General features: G+C 31.6%; 1 protein-coding gene across 1 annotated transcript; it reads left to right on the forward strand.

Moving 5' to 3' along the window:
- Positions 1-20,267: 20,267 nt before the first annotated feature.
- Positions 20,268-23,337, forward strand: LOC132307323 (probable terpene synthase 12). The gene is made up of 7 exons (XM_059805043.1): positions 20,268-20,519; positions 20,761-21,019; positions 21,171-21,546; positions 21,831-22,049; positions 22,159-22,297; positions 22,475-22,723; positions 22,807-23,337. Exons 1-7 carry the CDS (start codon positions 20,274-20,276, stop codon positions 23,134-23,136), a joined length of 1,818 nt encoding a protein of 605 aa, XP_059661026.1. The 5' UTR covers positions 20,268-20,273; the 3' UTR covers positions 23,137-23,337.
- Positions 23,338-23,587: the final 250 nt, after the last annotated feature.

Genomic DNA, 23,587 nt, shown 5'->3' on the forward strand with positions numbered 1-23,587 from the left:
TATATCAATGATATATTTAGCATAGTTCAGTTCCAGAAATGTTGGTTATGACGTCATGTACTCGTATCTAATAAGTTGTATATTGTCGGGAGTAGTGGAAGGTTAGTTACTAGTTTCGTATTAGCAAATTAAATGAAACTGGTATAAAATACTTTTGAAGTTTCATATGATGTACTTAAACTTTGGAGTGTCATTATATCCGACACAGAATTTATAATGGGGAATTACATAGATGCCATGAGATTTAATTATAGATTTGCATGCCGTAAAGGATTTGGGAGGATGTAAATGCTAGTCATCATTTTAACATTTAAAACGAACTAGTATGGAGATGTTGATTTGGAATTCTAGTATAATGTGCAGTTTAAAATTCTGATATTCATTATATAATGTTATGGAGGATAATTGCTGAACTGTCTTAATTTTGGTTCTGTCAATTACATGGAAATGGATGGTTTAAATTGGTTATTCTTATTTTAACAATTTAAAAGGAGGATCTATGATTATAAACATATACTGGATGCATGATAGTATCTTATCAATATCTAATTTCTATTGTGTTGGTTTCCGGATGGATTTAATGTTCAAACATGTGTGCATCATTGATGGATCATTTGCATTATATGTACCGGTATGGGACGGTGACATATTAGGGATGGATTAGATAAAAAAAAAAAAGCTAAGTCCTACCCCTTTCATACATATGGAATGGATTAACTCAAACAGTTGACTCCTACATGGATGCATGTCCTGTCAACTAAAACAGTTGAACGACATAATGGATGGTTGCTTTACTTTTCTGTATTAGGAAGAGATTTTAAATATATACTTAAGTGTCGTGATATGAGCTTGAGTCTCCTGATCATGGTTAGGGTGCGTATATCGCCTAGGATTGATAACCAGGCCTGATGATGTTTCCTTGGTTGTTCTACTCGGGTTGAGACGGATTATGTGGGATGGTGAACGTCCTATAGTGTATACTTATATCTATATGGACTATCTTAGCTATTGTTGAGCTATCTAGGATGTATCTGCGTATCGGGTTTATGTATGGATTGTAGTGGCATGGAACTTGCATGTGGGCCTGACCCACCCTTATTTTTCAGGTGATCGTCTATAACAGGTTTAGAGCTTGTTCGTGGTGATGCAGATACAGTCATTCACTCTTCCGACTAAATAGGATTTTTCTTTTTGGTTTTAGTTTTGGATTTTATTCTGTAAAGTTTTATCAGTTGAGATTATTAGGGGTCCACTAGTTGGATTCCCGAGTTGTACGGATTGGAAAGTTAATTTATATTAATACTTTTATTTTTGGAGGTTTTACAATTAGAATTCTTTTCGACATAACATTATTTTATTCTTAATTCAGTTTTATTCCTGCTTGTTTATATATTGATTGTCTGGTATCCTTCGGATCTGTGCCCGGACTTGATCACCTGTGGTTCTAGAATCGAGGGGTATCACAATTATTGTGTTTCTTATAATAGAGGAACCCTATATACCACTTAGTATATTGGAGTTAAGTGGAGCCCTCATAGTAAGGTTGTGTCTACTTGGGAATAAGAGGATGTTTTTCGCTCACAGTTTCCAAGCATACTAGAAGAAAGTAAGGGCGAATTCCGAGGACGGAATTCCTTTTGTCAGGAGGAAGAATGTAATACCCCTAATTTTAAAAGAATAGTCTTTGTATTTATTTATTTGTTTTAATTATAATTTTTAATTATTTAATTGATTATTTGACTAATTGTTTATGGGTTTAATTGAATTAAGTGTTACTTGAGTATTTGATTATGTGTCTATGTGTTATTTGTATTTGTCTATGTGTTAATTGTTTAATTAAATTATGTACTTAAATGGTGTTTTGATTAATTGTAAATTAAATGTTTTCTTTTCTTTTATTATTTATTTTATTTTTCTTTTATGGTTATGGTTAGTAGTAATAGGCCAACTAATTGGGTCCCATGGACTACTTGGATAGGAGGTTGGATGAGTACGGATTATTACCCATGGATAATTGTGTGTATATATATATATATATAAATATATATTACATACATATATAAAAGGGAAAGTAATTTATTAATTACTTTTATGGTAACTTGGGTAGTAATATTTAATCTGATGTATATGTTTTATATTTAAATAATAAAAAAATATATAGATTTGATACGTGTTATGTTTTAAGTTACTTTATAATATTATGGTAACTTAGGTATTATTGGATAATCCATTAATAAATAATGGGATGTGTATAATTTATTTATTTAATGAAGATATACATAAATTATATACGTAACATATTTTACTTACCTTTTTAATATTTTTATTTATTATTATTATTTTTTTAAGTTGACTTGGATTGGGAAAAAGGGTTAGGGTTATTTTATTTAGCCTATAAATATATAGTTATAGGTTGTAAAAGGCGGTTAAAAATATTCATGTGATATATTCTAGAGAAAGAGAGTTAGAGAAGGAAGGAGGAAAAGGAAGGAAGGAGAAGAAAAACCCTGTAAAGAGAAGATCAAGGAAGAAGAAGTTTAACTTTCGATCTGAAAGTTTAAGGCAAGTTCTTCTTTTATCTCTTTTACTTTGATTCGTGTTTCTGTACATGCCTAGGAAATTCCAAAATTTATTAAACATATAAAATTAAATAATTATGCATGTTTAATTGGATTAGAACATAGATTTTATGAATGTAGTTCATATCTGTTCTTGTGTTATGAATTGATAAATTCATGATTTTGATTTGATTTTCGGTGTGAATTTTTACATGTTTAAATTATGTATTTTTCATATCTGTGGAATGATGGAACGTAGAAACATGCCTAGGATTCCTGAACATTAATTAGGAACTAGGTTTGAGTTTAAATAAATTTAAATAGACTCAATCATAATAATGCTTGTTATTTGAATGTTTTAAACAAACTAATGAATTTAATCTTTTAAAATGTTTTAACAATTGAGATTAAATGTGTAGGATGAATTGGATATGAAAAATACTTATTTGACGGTATAATAAAATATCATCATGTATAAGATTCAGTTTGTGTATGACATATGATATAGAAAGTTTAAATAAATAATAAGTTATTCCTATTTTGTGATAACTTGATATTATATTATCATAGTTATTTCTGGATTGTTTGATGTATTTTCTTAATCGTTACATCAATTGTTGGATTGTGTGGTTTAATGCACCGGTATGAGACGGTGGCATTCTAAGGATGGATTAACTTATCAATTAAGTCCTACCTATTTTATATAAGGGAATGGATTAACTAAAATGTTAAGTCTTACTTATATTCAAGTCAGGTCAGCTGAACAAGTTCAATGACTTATGGAGGATTAATTTATTATATAAGGGAATGGATTAACTAAGATGTTAAGTCCTACTTATATTCAAGTCAGGTCAGCTGAACAAATTGAATGACTTATGGAGAATTAATTTATACTGGATAGGATGGTTACTAGATTTTATATATATAAGTATGGTGTCATGATATGAGCTTGAGTCTCAGGATCAGTAATTAGGGCTCGTATATTGCCACGGATGTGTAGCTAGATATAGTGTAGTTGTATACCCTGGTAGGTCTTGGTACTCATGCTCACTATATGTGCGTTTTGCATGTTGCCTACTATTCAGGTTGAGACAACCCTATAGTCTAGTGAGGTTCCTTTAGTGTGTGTATATATATAGACGGACTACTAATTACTGTTGGATTGATTAGGATGTATACGTGTATTGGATCTCTGCTTAGACTGTAGTAGAGTAGAACTTGTTTGTGGGCATGACCCATCATTTATTTTTCAGGTGTTCGTCAGAAGTAGAGGTTGTTCGTACTAAGCGGGATCAGTCTACTTCATTCTTCCGATGCTACATAGGAGTTCCTTTATGATTCAGTTTCCTGATTTAGACAGTTATTACTGTCATTTGTTTAGTTTGGATTTTCTAGGGGTCCACACAGTATGGATTCCCGAGTTGTATTTTGGAGGATCAGTTATATCAGAAGAGTTTATTAATTAATGAAAATATATTCTGAAGTTTATTATTAGATTATCATTTTAGTTTCTTGTCAGCATTTTATTTATTTTTCTTTATTCTTTTGCACTCTGTATTCGTTTATTGCCGATTTTATTATTGATATCCTCGGGTATTCGGGCGTGGGCCTTGCCAACTCGCATTCGGGAATCTGGGGGTATCACAAGAGTGAATCTCAAAACAATTACAAGATCAAGATGATGTGGATCACAAATGCAATCAAGATATCAATCTTTCGAAAAATTTACTCCTAAATAGCATCCACAAAGCATACAAGAAGAATTGGACCCTCAAGTCAAGCAATTTTTAAATTCTAAGTATCATGGTCCTCAAAAGATCAAAGTCATTGCTAACAAGGATTTCACATCTCAATCATACAATTAAAGTTCTAACTTAAGTAAAATGTAACAAAGTCACCTTACCCCCAAACTCAAACCGCACATTGTCCTAAAAGTGCAATAAGAACAATGGAAAAGATGGAAAAAATATACCGTGGTGGTAAAGACATGAAGCTCGGTAGTGATCCATTAGGAAAGAGTGCACCCCCAAACTTGGAATCAACAACCTAATTGAATAACCACACAAGCAAATTCACATCAAATATCGAATGTGATAGGATAAGTAAATCAAGTATTCTAAGGCAATATAGCACAAGATGAAAGAGAGATATGAGATTAAACTCAATAAAAAATATGAAAGTAATATGACTATACATAAGGGCACAATGGTGAATTTTTTTATTTATATTTTTCATTTAATGAAAGCAAGTATATACAAAATGCAAGAAAAACAAAAAAGAAAATACATGAACAAAATACAAAAAGAAAAATAAAGAAGGTAAAATGCAATGAAAGAATATGTGTAATGAAAGAAATGAAAAACAAAAAGTAAGAAATGATGCAAGAACGAAATAATAAAAAAATAATAATAATTTTTTTTTTTTTTTTTTTTTTTAGACCTAACACATATATACACACACACACACAAATAAAACAAATAAACATGCAAAGAATGAAAAGGCAAGGAAATAAATTGCATTTTTTTTTTTTTTAACATAACAAGTGTACACACACACAAAAATAAAACAAATGCACATGCAATGAATGAAAATGCAAGGAAATAAGGGATGCAAAAAGAATTTTTTTTTTTTTTTTTTTTTTTTTTTTTTTTTTTTCTTCGTTCGATCGAAATTTACTTCAATCGATCAAACTGGGCCATGATCGATCGAAAACATGAACATTATTGCCCTGGGATCAAAAATTTCCAACGCAATTCCGATCGATCGAAATTATTTTCGATCGATTGAAACCATTTTCAATCGATCGGAATAAGCTTTGATTGATCGAAAAAGTCTTCGATCGATCGAACTGCCTGGGCACAAATTGCTGAATTTCGAAAAAATTTCAAAGGCAGAAATTTTCTAAGGACGCAAAATGCATGAATATGGTCTAAAAATCTGATTTTTGACAATGACGTGCAATGGAACATATTTAGACGTCGAACAAGACGAATACTAGTGTTTAACGTCTCTAACAAGACGTTGAGTCGATTCACTAGTTGAACGAATCACGAACCGGATATGAAACATCCTTATTGACACTCTTTTCTATTTTCTCATTTAATGCCTCACTTACAATAATGAAATCATCATCTAAAAGAATGACTTGAAAAGAAATGAAAGAGATGATTTCGTTCCTTTCATCCACGATCTTGAAAACAAAATCAATCATAGTTAGGCTTGCCTATTTGTTGTGTTCTTGAAACACATTCAAATGACCATTCACTTTGATAATTGGTGAGGCATTATTTTTCAAAGACTCATTTGGATTAATAAGAAACACCCTCTCTTCATTCTTTTTCTCTTCCTCAAAAATCATCATTTCCTCACCTTCCAAGTTAGCTAAAGAGTCCATTAGAAAGTTCTTTTCATTTTTGGAGTTTTCAAGGTCAAAACCACAGTTTTTATATATTTCAAAAGAGCATGTCTCAAGAAGGACTTTGGAGATAATAGAAGAAAGGCCCTCTTCAACAAGTTCCTCCTCCTCCTCTCCTACCTCTATAGTGGTCAACATCTCCTCACTCTCTAAAGTAGCAATGGATGGGATAAAATCATGATCAAAACAAGGAAAGTCCTCATTAATCATATTATGCTCTATTGGATTAGCCACCAACTCACTTGCCACTTCCTCCTCTATACAAGATAGAGTGCTAGGCATTAGCTCACTTGTCTCATCCTCCTCACTCTCATCATCTATATAAATTGAAATATCATCATCTATATAAATTGAAATTCTTGCAATTTTTTCATTTGCCTCATCCTCATCCTCTTGACGAGAAAGAGTACTTGCAATTTGCTCAACTTGAGCTTCTAACTTGGCTAACATTTGAGAATGAGAATTAATAAGTGGAGTTTGTGAAATATACACATTAAGTAAAGCTAACACTTTTTCTTCAAATCCGGGTGAGTACCTAGACGGTGGTGGATTTGGTTCTTCATAAAATGGTAGGGGAAGGTAATAGTCATAAGAAGGATTAAAAGAGTGATCAAGTTCATAATATGATGATGCATGAAATAAATTGGGCTCAATCTCATAAGGATTAAAACATGATGGAGGAGCATAAGGTGAAGGGAAGAAATTCCTCCCCAAACTTGGATCAAACAATTCCTCCATTCACAATTAAAATCCAAATACAAGAAAAAAAATTTAGCCTCTACACGGGCCGATGCTTGGACAAAAATTTAAGCAATATAATTAGCCTCAACAAGGGCTATCACAAGCATGTAAAGAAGTGCATAATTAAAATACAAGAGTTTCAAAAATTGCTCACAAAGGTCCTTAAGCAATTCCAAAATTTAATGTTAAACATTAAGCTCCAATGATTGCTTCAAGTTCCAAAGTTTGCCTTTCTTGTAGTCAAGTACCTAATTGACAAATAATAATAAGAACAAGATAAAAGCATATACAATAGAAAATAAAATAAAAATAGAAGCAATCAAATGAACACTATTGTCTAGTCTAATTCTAACAAAACCGTTAATCCCCGGCAATGGCGCCAAAATTTGACGAGCATCTTTCTATGTGATAGAAAACTGACTTTTTAATGCTAGAGGTCGCTTCACAAGGTCAAAATATGATTGTGGTTTAGGAAGCCTTTAAAAGTCAAATTTATATTTATAAAAACCACTCCTATAACTAATGAAGTATAGTGAGTAGGGATCGTCTATAAAGATTATAATGCATTAATTGATTGCAAAGGAGAGATAGATTATTTGATTACACTAAAATTCAACTAATTAAAATATACTAAGTTGAGATAGGGATTCAAGAGATGAGAAGTGAGGACTTGAGGTGTATTGGAATTGCCACCAAGCTCGTTCACCAAACCACACACTTTCAACTAATTTGGGGAAAACCTTCTTGTGAACAAAATGTGACTACCGATTGCAATATTAAGCATGGACTATAAAATTCATGTATGAATTGTTTACCTAACTGACAAATAAACTAAGTGTAGCACAACCCATCAATTTTAAGCATGATCCATCAAACTAGTCACAATTGTAGCACACATCAATCTAGAGAATCATGAAATTTGCAATAATAAGCTATGAAAAATCAAATCAAGTAAAGATTGTCTACCTACCTACAAACATGAATTAAATTGTAGAACAACCCATCAAGTATAAGTATAATCCATTAAATTAATTGACAAACCCATCTAATAAAAATCATGTCTGGCCATCACTAGATTCTCAATCAACCACACATAGACATGTAATTAATATAAAAAAAAACTAGTGTAAAGATCAATTCCCAAATAATCACACATAAGACAACATGTAATCACAAAGAGAATCAATAGGAAGAATTAAACCATATGAATCATGTGAGAAATAATTCCCAATTTAATCACACATAGACATGTAAATAAACTAGAGAATTAATAGGAAGAATTAAACCATAAAAATTATAGAAATATACCAAGATTCATTAAATTCACAAGGCTAGAACACTAATCACAAGATATCATTCCCCAAAAAGTATGAAAAAGATAGAGGTTTAGATTACAAACTTGGGGCTCATCCAAGTCCCAAAGAGAAGTCTAGCCAATCATGGAAGAGGTAGATGTGATCTTGGAACCCTCAAGGGTAATCCCCAAACATGGCTCCATCTTCTTCATCTTTTTCTTTATTGAATTCTAGAGAAAGAGTGTGTGTGTAGATGTTTAGATGTGTTCTTGGTGCCTCCACTCTTTTATTTTCTTCCAACCCTAATTTTTAACTTTTCTAGAGAGAAAATAAAATTACAATGTAAAAATAAAATGATAAAAAGCTCTCTTACAAAATGGTTCAATTTCCTTGAAATATAAAGTCATTTTCTTAGTCACTAAGTTAGAAATATAGCTCCAAAAATATCTAAACCCGCAACTATGTGGTAGGTAGAAATCGGGCGCGCGGAAATAAAACAACTCGCTGCCAGCAATTTTCGATCGATCGAATGAACAGGGTTCGATCGATCAAAATTTTCAGCATTTTTGACCTTTTTCCAAATTTGTCTGAAATCTTCTAAGAACCTTTGCTTAACTCCAAAAAGGCTATAAAACTTCATTTTTAGCCCGTTTGAACCTTATTGACCTGAAATAGACAAAAATACAAATAAGTACTAAAACGGCAAAATAAAGATAGATGAATGAACTAAAATACCCTCGCTTAGGTGCTAAAATGCGTCACATTTAAGCGTTCATCAGTACCCATGGGTTAATAGCCCTAAAGTTATTACAAGAGTACGGTTTTAATCCGGACGATATCCGAGTATCCACATTGGTTGATTTCACTCTTTAAATTTCAAGTCGCTATTCCTTAAAAATTTAAAACTTGTCGTGTTATGTGAAATGCTCCAATCTTGTTAATTGCATAAATATTATGCTTTATTCTTGATTTCATGTATTATTCTTGTCGTGTTAATTGGAATGTTCCAAACATGTTAATTGCATTGATAATGTGATCCTTGTATTCAAGTACCCTTTTTATCGTGTTATATGGATTATTCCAAACCTTGTTCAATTTTATTAATAATGCGATTCATGCAAAATTATAAACTTGTCATGTTCTTTGGATTATCCCAACCTTGTTCAATTTCATAGACATCTTGATTCATGTTGATATGACTTAGGAATGATCCTATATAAGCATCTTGACTTAGATTCTAGGTGGCATGAACCGTTTCAGTAGTTATCACATTTTAGGTTAAAAGTTGATAACTTTGGATACCTATATCTTGTTGCGTTACACAAAGTGCTCTTATGTCGTTTAAATTGCATGAATGATGTGGTTTATGCTAGAAATACTCTAAGGTAGCTTGGGATGCTCCCTGAGTCTCACTTTGACGTAGACGTTAGGTGGCATGAGCCCCTTTAACATATTTCACCTTAAGGTGATAAATTTGTAAAATGCTAGGTCTATGTATGCTCATCTCCTACGAGTTGCTTTATGTTACTCACCTGAAAGTTACCGGGGACATTTTTCAGGTACTAAGACTTGGTTCGTGATACTCATCATTCCTTGGATGACTTGTAATTTTTAAGTTTCCATTTCATGCAAATATTAGCATGAAATGTCATTTTGTAGCCTTATATGTCAAAACTTGTATCATTGATTCCATTTATGTAATGTGTACATAAGTACATCTTTTGTAATGTATTCGACATGTATAAGATGAGGCCGAATGTAATACCCCGATAATTTTAAAAGATTTATTAATTAGGATTAATTATTTTATTTTATTTTTCAATGATTTATTTTATTTTATTGAGTGCTAGATTAATTATCTTATTTTAATTAAGTTATATTTCGTGATTATGTATGATGATTGATTGTTTGTGTGGTTGATTATTGATTGAATTATTGGTGTGTTGATTTTATTGGTATTATATGACCTAGTTGTAAATTCTTGTTTGTTTATGTGCTTCATGTAATTAGTTATTTTAATTTCTGTATTTAATTAATTATCTTATTTATTTAAATTAATTGGATTGGGCTTAAGGAAAGTTGGACCAAAAGATGTGGTCTTGGGCTTGTATGAAACCTTATTGGGTTAATTAATGAAGGTCCGTGGTTATTTAATTATTTAAATGATCACTTTTGTATCAATTATATATATATATATATATATATATATATATAATTATATATAAATATAATTAATTAATAATTGTTATGGAAAGATATATATATAGATATATATTTATTGATATTTATAAGTATATATGATTTAATTAACTAATGAGTTAATTATGGAAGGAATATATATTTATATATATATATGTTTATAGATATAAATTATTTAAAGATTATCATTTTAATTCATAATACTAGTTGGAATAGGATTTGGAATTTAAGGTGTATAAAAATACACATAAGGCTTTAGGGTTAAAGGTTTTACACGTTAGAAAAATAAAACAGACAGAGAGAGAGGAAGAAGAAGGGCTGACAAGGAGGAGGTCGGATCTGAAAAGGAGGACGTCGGAATTGGAAGAGATAATTAAAGCTTAAAGCGTCGGTTTCGTTTCGAAACCTTCAGGCGAGTTTTCTCTAACTTTCCTCTTAGAACTCATAAGGATTTCACATTGAGTATCAAGGCTTTAATTAAATTTATTTGTTTAAAAATTATGGTTAGATCGGAATAATTAAAAAGTATAAACTATTATATTTGATTTTTAGATTATTGGATTTTAATTGATATATATAGGTGTTATGTATATTTTAAAATCAATCTATAGGTGGATTTGTGACCCAAGAGAGTTAATTATGGTTTCTTTATTTTCTAGAATTGTTCTGTAATTTTCTGGAATTTTTCTGATATTTTTAGGAATTTATTAGGATTTATTTTCCTATTATTTGTTAGGAAAATAATTATATATATACTAGGTAACTGGCGCATGTGGAGCGGCGGCACAATAAAGAATTGATCCAGTGCGGCGCGGTGTAGGATAATAGGGTGTATACGCCAATTAGGGCCATTTGATTAATTAAACTTATGTGAATTGATATGGTGCATCGCGGCGCATAAAACTTTGGTGCGCATGTGTATCTGGACCATAGAAGTGGTCTGGTCAACTATGAGATTATTTGGTGTATTGCAGACCATGAGAAGATGGTGCACTCGCTGATCTGGACCTTAGATCTATTATAGTTAATAGAAAATAATCTAGTGTGAGCGTGTTCATTTGCGCACTCATTTATGACCATTGGATGCGGCATAAAGGAAGTGATGGATTCAGTGTGGTGAGCTCACGGTAGCTGAAAGAGCTTAGCCAATACCAGCACACAAGGAGGCTTGAATCCAGCGCGTGCAAGTGCATAGTAAGCACGTGGGCGCGCGTGGGAAACTATGTTGGCCTAATTCGACACTAGAAATTAAAACGGTCATAACTTAGTCATTTTAAATCGAAATTGGGTCATTCTTGAGCTCAAATTCAAGGATTTTTCGTCTTCTTTCCAATGGTACCAATTTCATTATCAGATTCCCATCCTACTAGGAGATATTTATGTTTTAGTGAGAAAGTGTCGGAAAACTATTTAAACCAATATGGAGTATTTAAAGGAAACTATTTCTGACATATTTAGTTGCACTAATTTGTGTAAATATAATAAATTAATAATTTGTTATGGAAGGAAGTGTATATATATATATATATATATATATATATATATATATATATATATATATATAATTATTTATATATGTGAAATTATAGTTTAATTTGTCTATGAGTTGTATGGAAGGATGAATATATATATATATATATATATATATATATGTATGTATGTATGTATATTGATTTTAAATAATCAAGGATTATTAAAGAAGGTGTTAAACACATATATACATTAAATAACATATGTGTAAGTATATATATATATATAAATCATTTAAGATGATTAATATTATCATTCTTATTTGGCATATCTTAATAGGCTGGTTGTTAAATTAATGATATGCGTATAATATGCATGTGATGGCTATGTATGATTTAGCGTATTGTTAATTTTAAAGTTAATTCATGGTTAAAGTGTGGGCATGGATGAATTGTCAAATGATTAAATATATTACCTAAATATTTGTATGAATAGAATACATATATGGAAAGCATGGATGAATTGCTAATTAAATGTATGAATAAATATACCTGTGGAGGCATGGTTGAATTGCCAATGTATAAATATACATACACGGAGGCATGGTTGAATTGCCAATGTATAAATAAATATACTTATGGAGGCATGGTTGAATTGCCAATATATAAATAAAAATATTTACAATGGCATGGTTGATTTGCCAAAGCATAATTACGTTGTTATGTGTTAGATGATTAAAATATCATCTATGGTTGTTGTATGTATGGATTGGATTAGGGTTAGATATTCTTAAATGAGAATAGTTTAGTACTTATTGGTTAGTGTATTATTTTACATTAATAAAATAATATTGGGGAAGACGTGGATGATTTGTCAAAACTTGAATTTTGGATATGTGATTTAAACAATTAAAATCATTATCGGGTTGGGATTAAATAGAGTATTTCTTTTATTATAATTTGTTGTTTAAGTGATTAAACAACTGACTAGGATGGGATTAAGGTCAAATGAGTTTTTATAAAATGAATTGGTAGATTGGTCTAGGTATGAATATTATTTTAATAATTATTTAATAGGTATGGAAATTTAATAAACCTATTAATGGATGTGATTAGTATAGTATATATAATTATATATAGACATGCGTATCATTGTTTAGTAAATTTAAAATTTTATTAAGTTTGGTTTTGATCAGAGATGATCTACTTATTGGTTTTCAGAGGTCTGGTAGAGTGAACTTGCTCGTAGGGTTTAACCCACGATTTATTTTTCAGGTTATTTGAAATTCAAGTCTCAAAGTTGAGGATCCGCAACTGGAGGACTTATCCATTCCTTCTATTTTTATTTCAAAGTAAGATATTTTTACTTCAGTAATTATTAATGGATTTATGCACTGTAGATTTTTATTTATTCTTTATTATTCATCTTTGTATTTTGTGCTTGTTAAATACTTAAATTGTTTTGATATCCCTTGATTTTGTGCGCGGACTTGATCAATCCGTGTTCCAAAATTAGGGGGTATCACACCGAAGGCCAATGACATGTATCTTGTATCCTATGTAATTCTTGATTTTATGAAATATTATGAAAACCTTAAAAATTCATAAGTCATTACTTCATTACTTTTGCATCGGGTGTGGGAATTCCGTTTTTATTCTTACATAGAGTCTAATTAATCATGTACGAAGTGTGACCAAGGGTCAAACGGTAATTTGACTCCATTTCATATTTTTGGATTTCAAAATTTCGATTCTAAGTTCATTTTTATCATTTTTGGCCGTCGGGGGGTTGAATTTTGAGTCTGGACTTCTTAGGAGTTGCGGACCATTCCCGCGCGTTTAGAATCATTTATTACACTTGCGTGCACATTCGTTTCTACCTAGAAATGCATTTAGAGTCAAATGCATACTTGGTGCAAAGTTGCATTTTTTGAGTTTTTAAGCTTTTACTGATCTAGGGGCATTTTGGCCATTTCACAATGTGTTTTTTTCATTTTTTTTGGCGTGGATGGGTAGAAAATTTGATTTCGGGAGGGGTTTCTTCTTCGTGTTTTTCTAGAAAAATTCGTTTGATAGCCCGTTTTTGCTCTCAGATGTGTACAGTTACTGTAGCAACTTTTTGGCCCTCTTGACCTCTTCTGATCTAGGGGCATTGTTTGGATTTTGCAGTGAGTTTTTTTCGTTTCCTTTTGCAGAGTCGAGTAGAAAACTGAATTTTAGAGAGGTTTCTTCTCTGTGTTTTTCCAGAAAAATTCGTTTCGGACCTCATTTCAGCTCTCAATTCTGGCTGAATCTTTTTCTTCCCCTAGCATGTCAAGGTGCTTGTCAGGATGCGTGTGGGGTGCTCGTGGTGCCTCGTCTCGACGTCGTAACGTCGATTTTTGTTTTTGCTCGTTCTCCTTCGTCTGGACTCCAAATTGAGTGAATTTTTTTTTGAACTTGACTAATTTTTTGCTGTCTTTCCAAAGATGTATTCGGTTACACCTGGATCTTCCTGGATAATTACCAGTTTACCCTTTTAGCCTTAAGTACTCGTTTTTTTTCGTCTTGCCGTTTCTCCTTTGTTCGAACTCTGAATCATGCGATTCTTGAGTCCATCTTGATTAGTTTTTCGTTGTCTTTCCAATGGTGTGCTCGGTGGTACCCGAATCCATATTTTCAGAAATAACTATTTTGCCCTTGAGGCTATTTTTGTCCTGTTTTTCTTGCTTTCAGTTTTCGCTACTTTTTTTTTTTTAGTTCCGTGACTTTATGGGAAGTCATGGATGTGTCTTGGGAATGATATACATTCTAGGGACGTCATTTTCATGTAAAATGACTATTTTGCCCCTGGGGGCTTAATTGTCATTTTTTTGATCTTTTGCTTCCGCGTCAGTTCTCATTGAGTTCCACGACCTCATGGAAGGTCAGCAAAGTGTATTAGAGGTGTGTTGTGCCTTGAGAGACCGTTATCTTATTTTTTGCTTCCGCATCTGGATCCGCTACAAGGTCAATCTTTGGTTCATCACAGGACGTACTGGCTTGAAAAACCAAGGTCGTCACATTTCGGGCCTCATTAATTTGCATTAAAAGCTTGAAGAATATAAAAATGGTGGAATCGAAAACTCCAACCACCATCTCCGCCAACATCAAAATCGCCACCATCGCATCTTCGTTGCTGTTTCGGCAAATCCAATCGCAACCTGTGACGACGGCATCGGTTAGGCACGGAGGTGATGGCGATGAAGGCACCCAGATCAGTTGAGCTCCACCGCATCTTCATTGCTGCTCTGGGAAATCTAATCACAACCCACGACGACAACATCGGTTAGGCACGGAAGCGATGGTGAAGAAGGCACCCAGATCGGTTGACGATGACGTGACTGATGGGCTCTCTGCAGCCGTACACGGCGTGGTTCTTCAGGCACCCTCTGCACTTGGGTTTCCTCAGCGCCCCACCATCATCTCTTGCGCTGCCCTGTTGCCATTGTCTTCTGCGCCTGCCCTGCCGCCTCCTCTTACCAATATATATATATATATATATATATATATATATAATTTGGTAAATTTACAAAAAATAAGGTTTTGGTACATTGTTTTTAGACTTGCTAATAATTGTACTCAGTTTTCAATACTGTTACAACATAGAAAATTACTTGTGCTTAACTTTGTAGTAGAAAATTTATGGTTATATGAAAATTTACTGGCTGTATATATCAAACAATATATAAATTAGGGCAACATTAGAATCAGCTGACTTGATATATGGCTTATTGAATACTATGGAGTAATAATACTTAGGTCATATATATGTCTGTGTGTGGGGGGTAAACATGTCATTTGAATATTTAAAGAAATAGGTTAGTTAGTTAAATTAAAGTCAAATGAGGATAAACATGTCATTTAAATCATTAAAAAAATAATTTAGTGGGTCAAACCAAAATCAAAGGATAAGAATATCTTTTTACATATAAAAAGTGGTCTAACACACCTATCAATTAACTTTTGGGGTGCGGATAAAAAACGGAACAAACGTTTGTAATGTGAGTAATAGTTATTTTCGAAAAATGTTTGAGAGTGATATTTGACCAAATCTAAGAAGGTTTCACTGAAATTATTCCTATTTTTTATTTTTTGAAACTTTCTTAATTCTTGCGTTTATCAATAGTTTTTAGGTCACTGAATTTTCTTTTTTTGTACCATCAACCACTTATCCACCAATGAAATTATGAATAAAAATAAAAATGCGGCCACTTTTATTGAGATTCAATGAGATTTAAGTACATCATCATATTGTAAAATCACGTGTACCACGCAAGTTGAAAAAGTCACTAAATCGCGTGTATCACGCAAGTCCTTGCGTCTGTATGTAGTACAATTATTGCTACCAGGTGGTCCAGATATACCAAGCACTTGTGTCTGTATGTAGTACAATTATTGCTACCAGGTGGTCCAGATATACCAAGGACTACCGACTAATTTTAATTAGTAGGAGCAAAACCTAGATGCACAAGATGGAGGAAGAAAAAGAATAAATAATGATAAAAACATTTAGTTAATATGTGAATATCGTATTAATGTGTAATATATTTATATATAGCACATTATATGTTATATGGTCAAGTGCAAAAAATACTTCTATAATATATTTAATTTGGTGTATATAAATCTTTCTTGACACATTTGAATTATAATTTGACTAAATTGCCCTTATATACACATTTTATATATTATTTAAAAATGCATCATTTTATGAAATAACAAAATAGTCATTTAGTACAGAAGGGGTGCGATACGCACTGTAAGCATATTATATGGATGTTTTCTGCACTTTATAAATTGTTGTTGTTTTAAATCTTTTTATCTTAACTGTTAAATTTAATTGAGAACGTAATTTTATCGCGATTTGAATTGTATAATTATGGTAGGTGATTGAACACCAATTATTTATTTATTTTTTTAATAAAAATTGAATACCCATTTGTTGCTATGTAAATAAATTATATATATATATATATAAATTTATTGCAAATTCTAAAAGTTTAAAAATTAAATGTATATTGTTTATATATAATGAATAAGTATCTTTAATTTATTTTTTTAATTATATATTTAATATAAACTTATAACTATATTAAATTTTTAATTTTTTTCGAAAAGGTGAGAGAAAATCCTTAAAAGTAGGTTAAATATAATTAATGTGCACATAACACCTCTATACTGTGAGCTTATTAACACACACACTCTTTTGGGCATTTTTGATAGAGAAAAATGACAAAACATGTATTACAACATTACTTTATGTTAGATTTATGATTGAGGGGTATTTTCGTATAATTTTATAAGAATAGGAGTATTTTTAGCACACTTTTTAAAATAGGGATAAAAGTACTAAATAAAGTATACATTATGAGTATTTTCTATACTTGACCCTATGTTATATTATGTTGGATTGAATTATAATCAAATTGAATCTGCCATAATTTAAATTTGATTTGTTTAGTTAATCGATTATCCAATTCCATCGAATTATCAGGTTAATTAGAGAAAGATGAGAGAGAAAATGGATATATGTTGGATAATTTTAAAATAATTTATTATTCTTATCATGTATTCTAATTTATATATATATATATATTCTAATATATATATATATATATATATATTCTAATTTTTATTAATTTAATTTATATGTTTAAGGATACATTAGTGAAATATTAAGGGTTTTTTTTTTTTTTACCTGGGTCCTATCCTTTTGTATAGATTTTGATATTAGTCCATTTTTTAAAATATGTTAGGGATTGATTCTATTTTTAGATTTTTCCGTTAGTAAACAATGAGTAAATAATATTAATATTAAAAGTGCCTTGTTAAAACAAAAAAAAAATAAAATAAAATAAAATAAAAAAAAACTACTCTATTGCATCTTTGTTTGCTTTCTATTTCACCACTTTCATAGTATAGAAGGGAGGGAACTTTTTTGGATAAAAACTAATTGGGTTGCGAGAAAAAAACTTTCATCCTTCCACATGTAAAATTTATTTTATAAATATTGTTCTTTCAAATTGAATTTAAGTTTTAGCCTGCCGACCTATCAGTAATTAAGTAGTGCTCCTACTCTATGAATTTCTAACAAGAATTACACCCTATAAAATCTATCATTATACTGATCACATCCGCAAGATTATATATATATATATATATATATATATATATATATATTATACACATATAATAATTATTATTATAATTATAATAATATTATTATTATCAAGTTGTTTACATAACCATAAGAACCCGGATATGAGATATGAACCGATACTAAGAAAGTTCAACACCTTTTTGTTAAAAGAAAATAAAAATGTACGGAAAGAATTAAAAGGGCCGGCTAGTCTGAATTCTTCTTGGCCGCTCTGATAAACTGATTCAGTGGTGGGGTGAGAGAGAGAGAGAGAGAGAGAGAGAGAGAGCGAGGTGGGCTCCCAAGGTGATTAGGGATTGATAGAAAAAGTTACGTCACATCGAAATTAATTATCTTGGCCCTCATGACTTGTTTATTAAATTGGTTAGAAGTGTAATTTGTTTAATGATTTTTTATTTAAATTATTTATGATCTTTAATAAAAAATAAAAAATAAAATTAGATGTGAAAAACTCCCTCAATATATACAAGATGTGCAAAAATATCCCTCTAAGCAACAATTATATATATACACACACATTGTAACTCTGATCTCTATCTCTCCTGTCCACTATCTTTCTCTCTCTACAATAGTACCTCCGAAGACCGAACCCAGTGCTTTAACAAATTGGGATTAGAATTAAAGAATTTGATGAGAAATTTTGAGAAGAATTATTAAATATGAAGTTTTATAAAGAATTGGGTTTACAACGTGAACACGTACCATTGGCATTGCAGATTGACTTGTAAAATAATGGGGCAAGATTGAAGTTACGGATCCGCTTCGGTCCAAACAAATTTCTTTCTTCTTAATTTTATTTTATTTTTTTTTGGTGTTAATTAATCAATTGATATGGATGGGTATTTGGGTGTTAGAGAAACAGAGGGGTAGTGGTGGTGGTGCCGGGAAAATGTAGATTGAGAGAGAGAGAGAGAGTAAATTGAGGCTTATATAAGATTTAATAGAAAAAATGTCCCCAGATCATAATAAAATATGAAACAGGGAGAAAAATAGAGAAGAGAAAACATTTTATTTATTTATTATTTATTTATTCTTTTTATGGGGGTATTTTAGACATTTTAATTGCTAAATTGACATAGAATTTGTTGGGTCCTTTTGGAACAGCTCTTCCAATTTATAATTTTGATTCATTTTACCATTTAAATTATATATATATATATATATATATATATATATATATATATATATATCAGAGAGAGAGAGTAAATTGAGGCTTATATAAAATTTAATAGAAAAAATGTCCCCAGATCATAATAAAATATGAAACAGGGAGCAAAATAGAGAAGAGAAAACATTTTATTTATTTATTATTTATTTATACTTTTATTCCTTTTTTTATTCTTTTTATGGGGGTATTTTAGATATTTTTATTTCTTAATTGACATAATGTCCTTATTTGCACAAATTGAAATAACAGGGATTCTTACACATCCTGAATATAGTGAGGGTGTTTTTTGTACTAAACTCTTAAAAAAAATTATAAATCCCAATCCAACCAAGTTATTAAATAGTCTCTCGTCCACAAGATAATAAATTAAAAACACAAGTTTATATAGTTATTATTGAAGCCAATTAATAATGACAACTAAGAAGCTAATGTATATTTTTGCCAAGCTTTATATTAAAATGACCTAATATAAATGGGTTAAATTTACAAGACCCCCCTTATACTTTTAAAATTGTGCATAAAACCCTAATAGAATTGAAAAACTTACTGAACTAAAAAAATTTATCAAGTTACCCCCATATCAGTGACTCGTTAACTTGGTTGTGAAATGGTAAAAATGACTTTGCTATTTCCTTTTACATTACAATGCTGATAATAAAACTTTAAAATAATTTTTGTAATTTTAAACAATTTTGTAATTTAACATTATTTAATGGTCCTTTATTATTTTTGTAAAATTTTAAAATAATAATTTTCAGTATTTTAATTTGACATTAAATAATAAGGTCAATTTTGTTATTTTACAACCAAGATAACTGATCGGTCATGGATATAAAGGAATTTGATAATTTTTTTAGTGAGGGGTTTTTAATTCTACAAAGAGTTTTATGCACAATTTTAATAATACGGGGAGATTTTGTGATTTTAATCCTATATATACTCTCTCTCTTTTTTCTTCCCTAAAAAAGAAAAGGAAAAAAGATTTCTGTCACGTTTTGGGACAAGCGACGTCTCAAGGTAGGTCCAGTAACAAAAACAAAACCTCAAAAGCTAAGAAAAAATGCGACAAGCCATCTCAGTGGTTCATATGTTACATAATAATTTCGTGATCAACTGGATTTTTAATCACAATTTCTCCACTTGATTACGCCAAAATGCATGGCAGTGTCTTGTCTACTCCAGTATACAAGCTCTATATATAGGGTTAACATTGCATATCAGTTTGCACCAAACTACTTCTACAGAAAATGGCACTCCAACACTTCAACACTGTGCCATATTCTATCCCACACAAGCCTTTAACATATACTCTACCCAAACATTCTATCCCACACAAGCCTCTTAATGCCACTCATAAGAAGTTCTGGCAACTTCAATGCTCAGCTATCTCACAAGCTTCTTCCCAACCAGCCACATCCGGGCGACGATCCGCCAATTACCAACCCACCATTTGGAGTTATGATTTTGTGAACTCCCTAAAAAATTATCATGAGGTATGTGATTTAAATGTTGCATTTGAGAGCAGCAAATCGGTATCTTGAAATTGGACTAAATTTACTCCAATTTGAAGACCCTGATTCAGTGCTCCAAAATATAACTTAATTGTGAAACAGTACGTTTGTGTTTATCAAATGATGTACATAAAACTAACTCATTAGCACTGTGTACATTTGGGTGGGTATTAATTTAAGAATTCATGCCCCATTTTTTTTTTTTTCAACATAATTCATGCAGGATGAAGAAGTATACAAGGAAATGGCAAAAAAGCTGGAAGAGGAGGTGAGAATTATGCTTGATGAAGAAGATGCAAGGCCATTGACAGTGCTTGAACTGATTGATGACATTCAAAGGTTAGGCCTGGGCTATCGTCTCGACGTCAATATAAAGAAAGCCCTTGACAGAATAAGATCTAATGGTACAACAGAGAAGAGTCTTCATGCTACTGCCCTCAGCTTCAGGCTCCTCAGACAACATGGTTATGAGGTCTCTCATGGTACTCATTCTTTTTTTGTAAAAATTCCAACCCCTATAAAAGTTACAGATGAGGCATCTTCTTGGCCTATCATTTTACTTCTTGGCCTAACAATTTGTTCATCCTGACAAGCTTGTTATTTGATAAGATAATATTTCGGTGAGACATGCAGAAGTATTTAAGAGATTCAAGAATTCCAAAGGTGATTTCATGGCGTGCCTGTGCGAGGATGTAAAGGGATTATTGAGCTTGTATGAAGCTTCATATCTTGCTTTTGGAGGAGAAAGCATCTTGGATGATGCCAAAGCATTCACAAGCTTGCATCTCAAGAACCTCAATGAAAACATGGACTCAAACTTTAAAGAACAAGTAAATCACGCATTGGAGCTTCCATTGCACCATAGGGTGCCGAGGTTGGAAGCTAGGTGGTATATTGATTCATACAGTAAAAGGGAAGATGCAAATCACTGCTTGCTACTTGAACTTGCTAAGTTGGATTTCAACATGGTGCAGTTAACACACCAAAGTGAACTTAAAGATATGTCAAGGTAAGATCAAGTGCTTATGAACTTAAAGATAATTACTAAATATATATATACAATTTTTTAACTAAGATCATGCTCAAACTCTATAATCATCATAATCATATCCTTGCCTTAATTCAATAAGAATTGGTTGGCCACATAAATTTTCTGTCTCCAATCATTTTTCTTAGATGCCATTTTAATTACTTGCTATATCTAACTGTTTAGTATCAATTTTAATGATCTCATCTCATGTTAATTGTTTTTTGTCTCCCTCTCCGTTTCTTCCTTCTATCTATATGTATTAGGTGGTGGAAGGGGGTCGGTCTGGCAAATGAGTTGAGTTTCGTAAGGGACAGGTTGATGGAATGCCTTTTTTGGTCCGTTGGAATGGTCTTTGAACCTCAATTCAGTAATTGCCGCAAAGGGTTAACAAAAGTCACAGCACTGATAACTACCATCGACGATGTCTATGATGTTTATGGATCTTTAGATGAACTAGACCTTTTTACAGATGCCGTTGAGAGGTTTGCACTGCAAAAGAATCGCTTAGATCCATTATTTTTACGTACGTTCAAGATCGATTTACTAATGCCTACAAATTTCATTGTTTTGCTTTTTGAAATGGTGTATTAGATGGGACATTAATTCTTTGGAAACCCTTCCAGACTATATGAAGTTGTGCTTCCTTGCTCTCTACAATACTGTCAATGAAATGGCTTATGACACTCTTAAAGAACAAGGAGTGAACATCATTCCACATTTAACAAAAGCGGTATATATATATGTGCACATGTTGATGTCAATTAGATGTGACCGCCCAACTATAAAATGAAGTTTTTTTAGATTTTATGTTACAGTATATTCTTGTTGTCTACTACTAAAAATTTATATTTAATAGGTTTTATTTGTTTTATATAGATTCATCTTGTTTTCTCTTCATCTATAACAGTGGGCGGATTTATGCAAAGCATTCTTAATAGAGGCAAAGTGGTGTCACACCAAATACACTCCAACATTCGACTCCTATTTTGAGAATGGATGGCGTTCAGTTTCTGGGGTGCTTATACTAATTCATGCCTATTTTTTGATGAGCCGAAATATCACAAAGGAGGCTATGGACTGCATAGAAAATTACCATGAACTTTTACAATGGCCATCTGTGATTTTTCGACTTTGCAATGATTTGGGTACTTCAAAGGTAGGTAAAACACTCCCCTGGTTTGAAAATATTTTATTTATTTATTTTGTTCAAGACCGCCCCTCTCAAATAATTTTGTGTAGGCCGAGTTAGAGAGAGGTGAAACAGCGAGTTCAATACTGTGTTACATGTGTGAAAGTGGGCTTTGTGAGGAAGATGCCCGCCAACACATGATCAATTTAATGGAGGAGACATGGAAGAAGATGAACGAAGCTCGAGTAGCTGATTCTCAATTCGGAGAACCGTTTACTGAAGCAGCTATTAACCTTGCTAGAATTGCCCAATGCACGTACCAATATGGAGATGGGCATGGAGCTCCAGATTCAAGATCAAAGAATCGGGTATTCTCTATCATAATTGAACCAATAACGACACATACAAGACAGGAAAAAATGGTAAACTTCAATTCTTGAAAGCTGTCTTAGTAAGCAGACCTCAGAACTGAAGTTACCTATTGTGAGAGTTTGTACGTGTACTTTTTTTTTCTTTGGGTGTTGGGGGTGGGAGGTTACTCCCTTAATTGTAAGAAATTACAAAATACATTCTTACAATTACTCGTATTTTGTTTTGTTTGCCAATGAACCGAGTAAAGTGAGTTTTAGTTTGGTGGCTTCCATCTAAAAATTGAGCTCCGACTTGACGTGGTCATTTAATAGCAAAAAGTCAAATTTGATGCTATATTTGAACAATATCATCTTGGCCCGTGTATGACTGAACGTGGTCATTTCAAGAAGTTATACAAAATTATGATTATGAAAATAGTCATACGTTTATGTTCAAAAACATATACCAGTTATGTGGAATGGAAGTTTAATTTAAAGTTAATTTAGAAGGTTGAACATGTTTTACTTGCTCATTTATTTG

This window comes from Cornus florida, unplaced genomic scaffold (genome assembly GCF_030987335.1).
Source record: "Cornus florida cultivar Cherokee Brave unplaced genomic scaffold, ASM3098733v1 CherokeeBrave_3.0.0_Hap2_Chr05, whole genome shotgun sequence".
NCBI classification, from domain to species: Eukaryota; Viridiplantae; Streptophyta; class Magnoliopsida; order Cornales; family Cornaceae; genus Cornus; species Cornus florida.

Coding starts and splice junctions, on each gene's coding strand:
- LOC132307323 (XM_059805043.1), top strand. CDS start 20,274: ATGGCACTCCAACACTTCAACACTGTGCCATATTCTATCCCACACAAG. Junction 21,547..21,830: donor GAACTTAAAGATATGTCAAG/GTAAGATCAAGT, acceptor TATATGTATTAG/GTGGTGGAAGGGGGTCGGTC. Junction 22,724..22,806: donor ATGATTTGGGTACTTCAAAG/GTAGGTAAAACA, acceptor AATTTTGTGTAG/GCCGAGTTAGAGAGAGGTGA.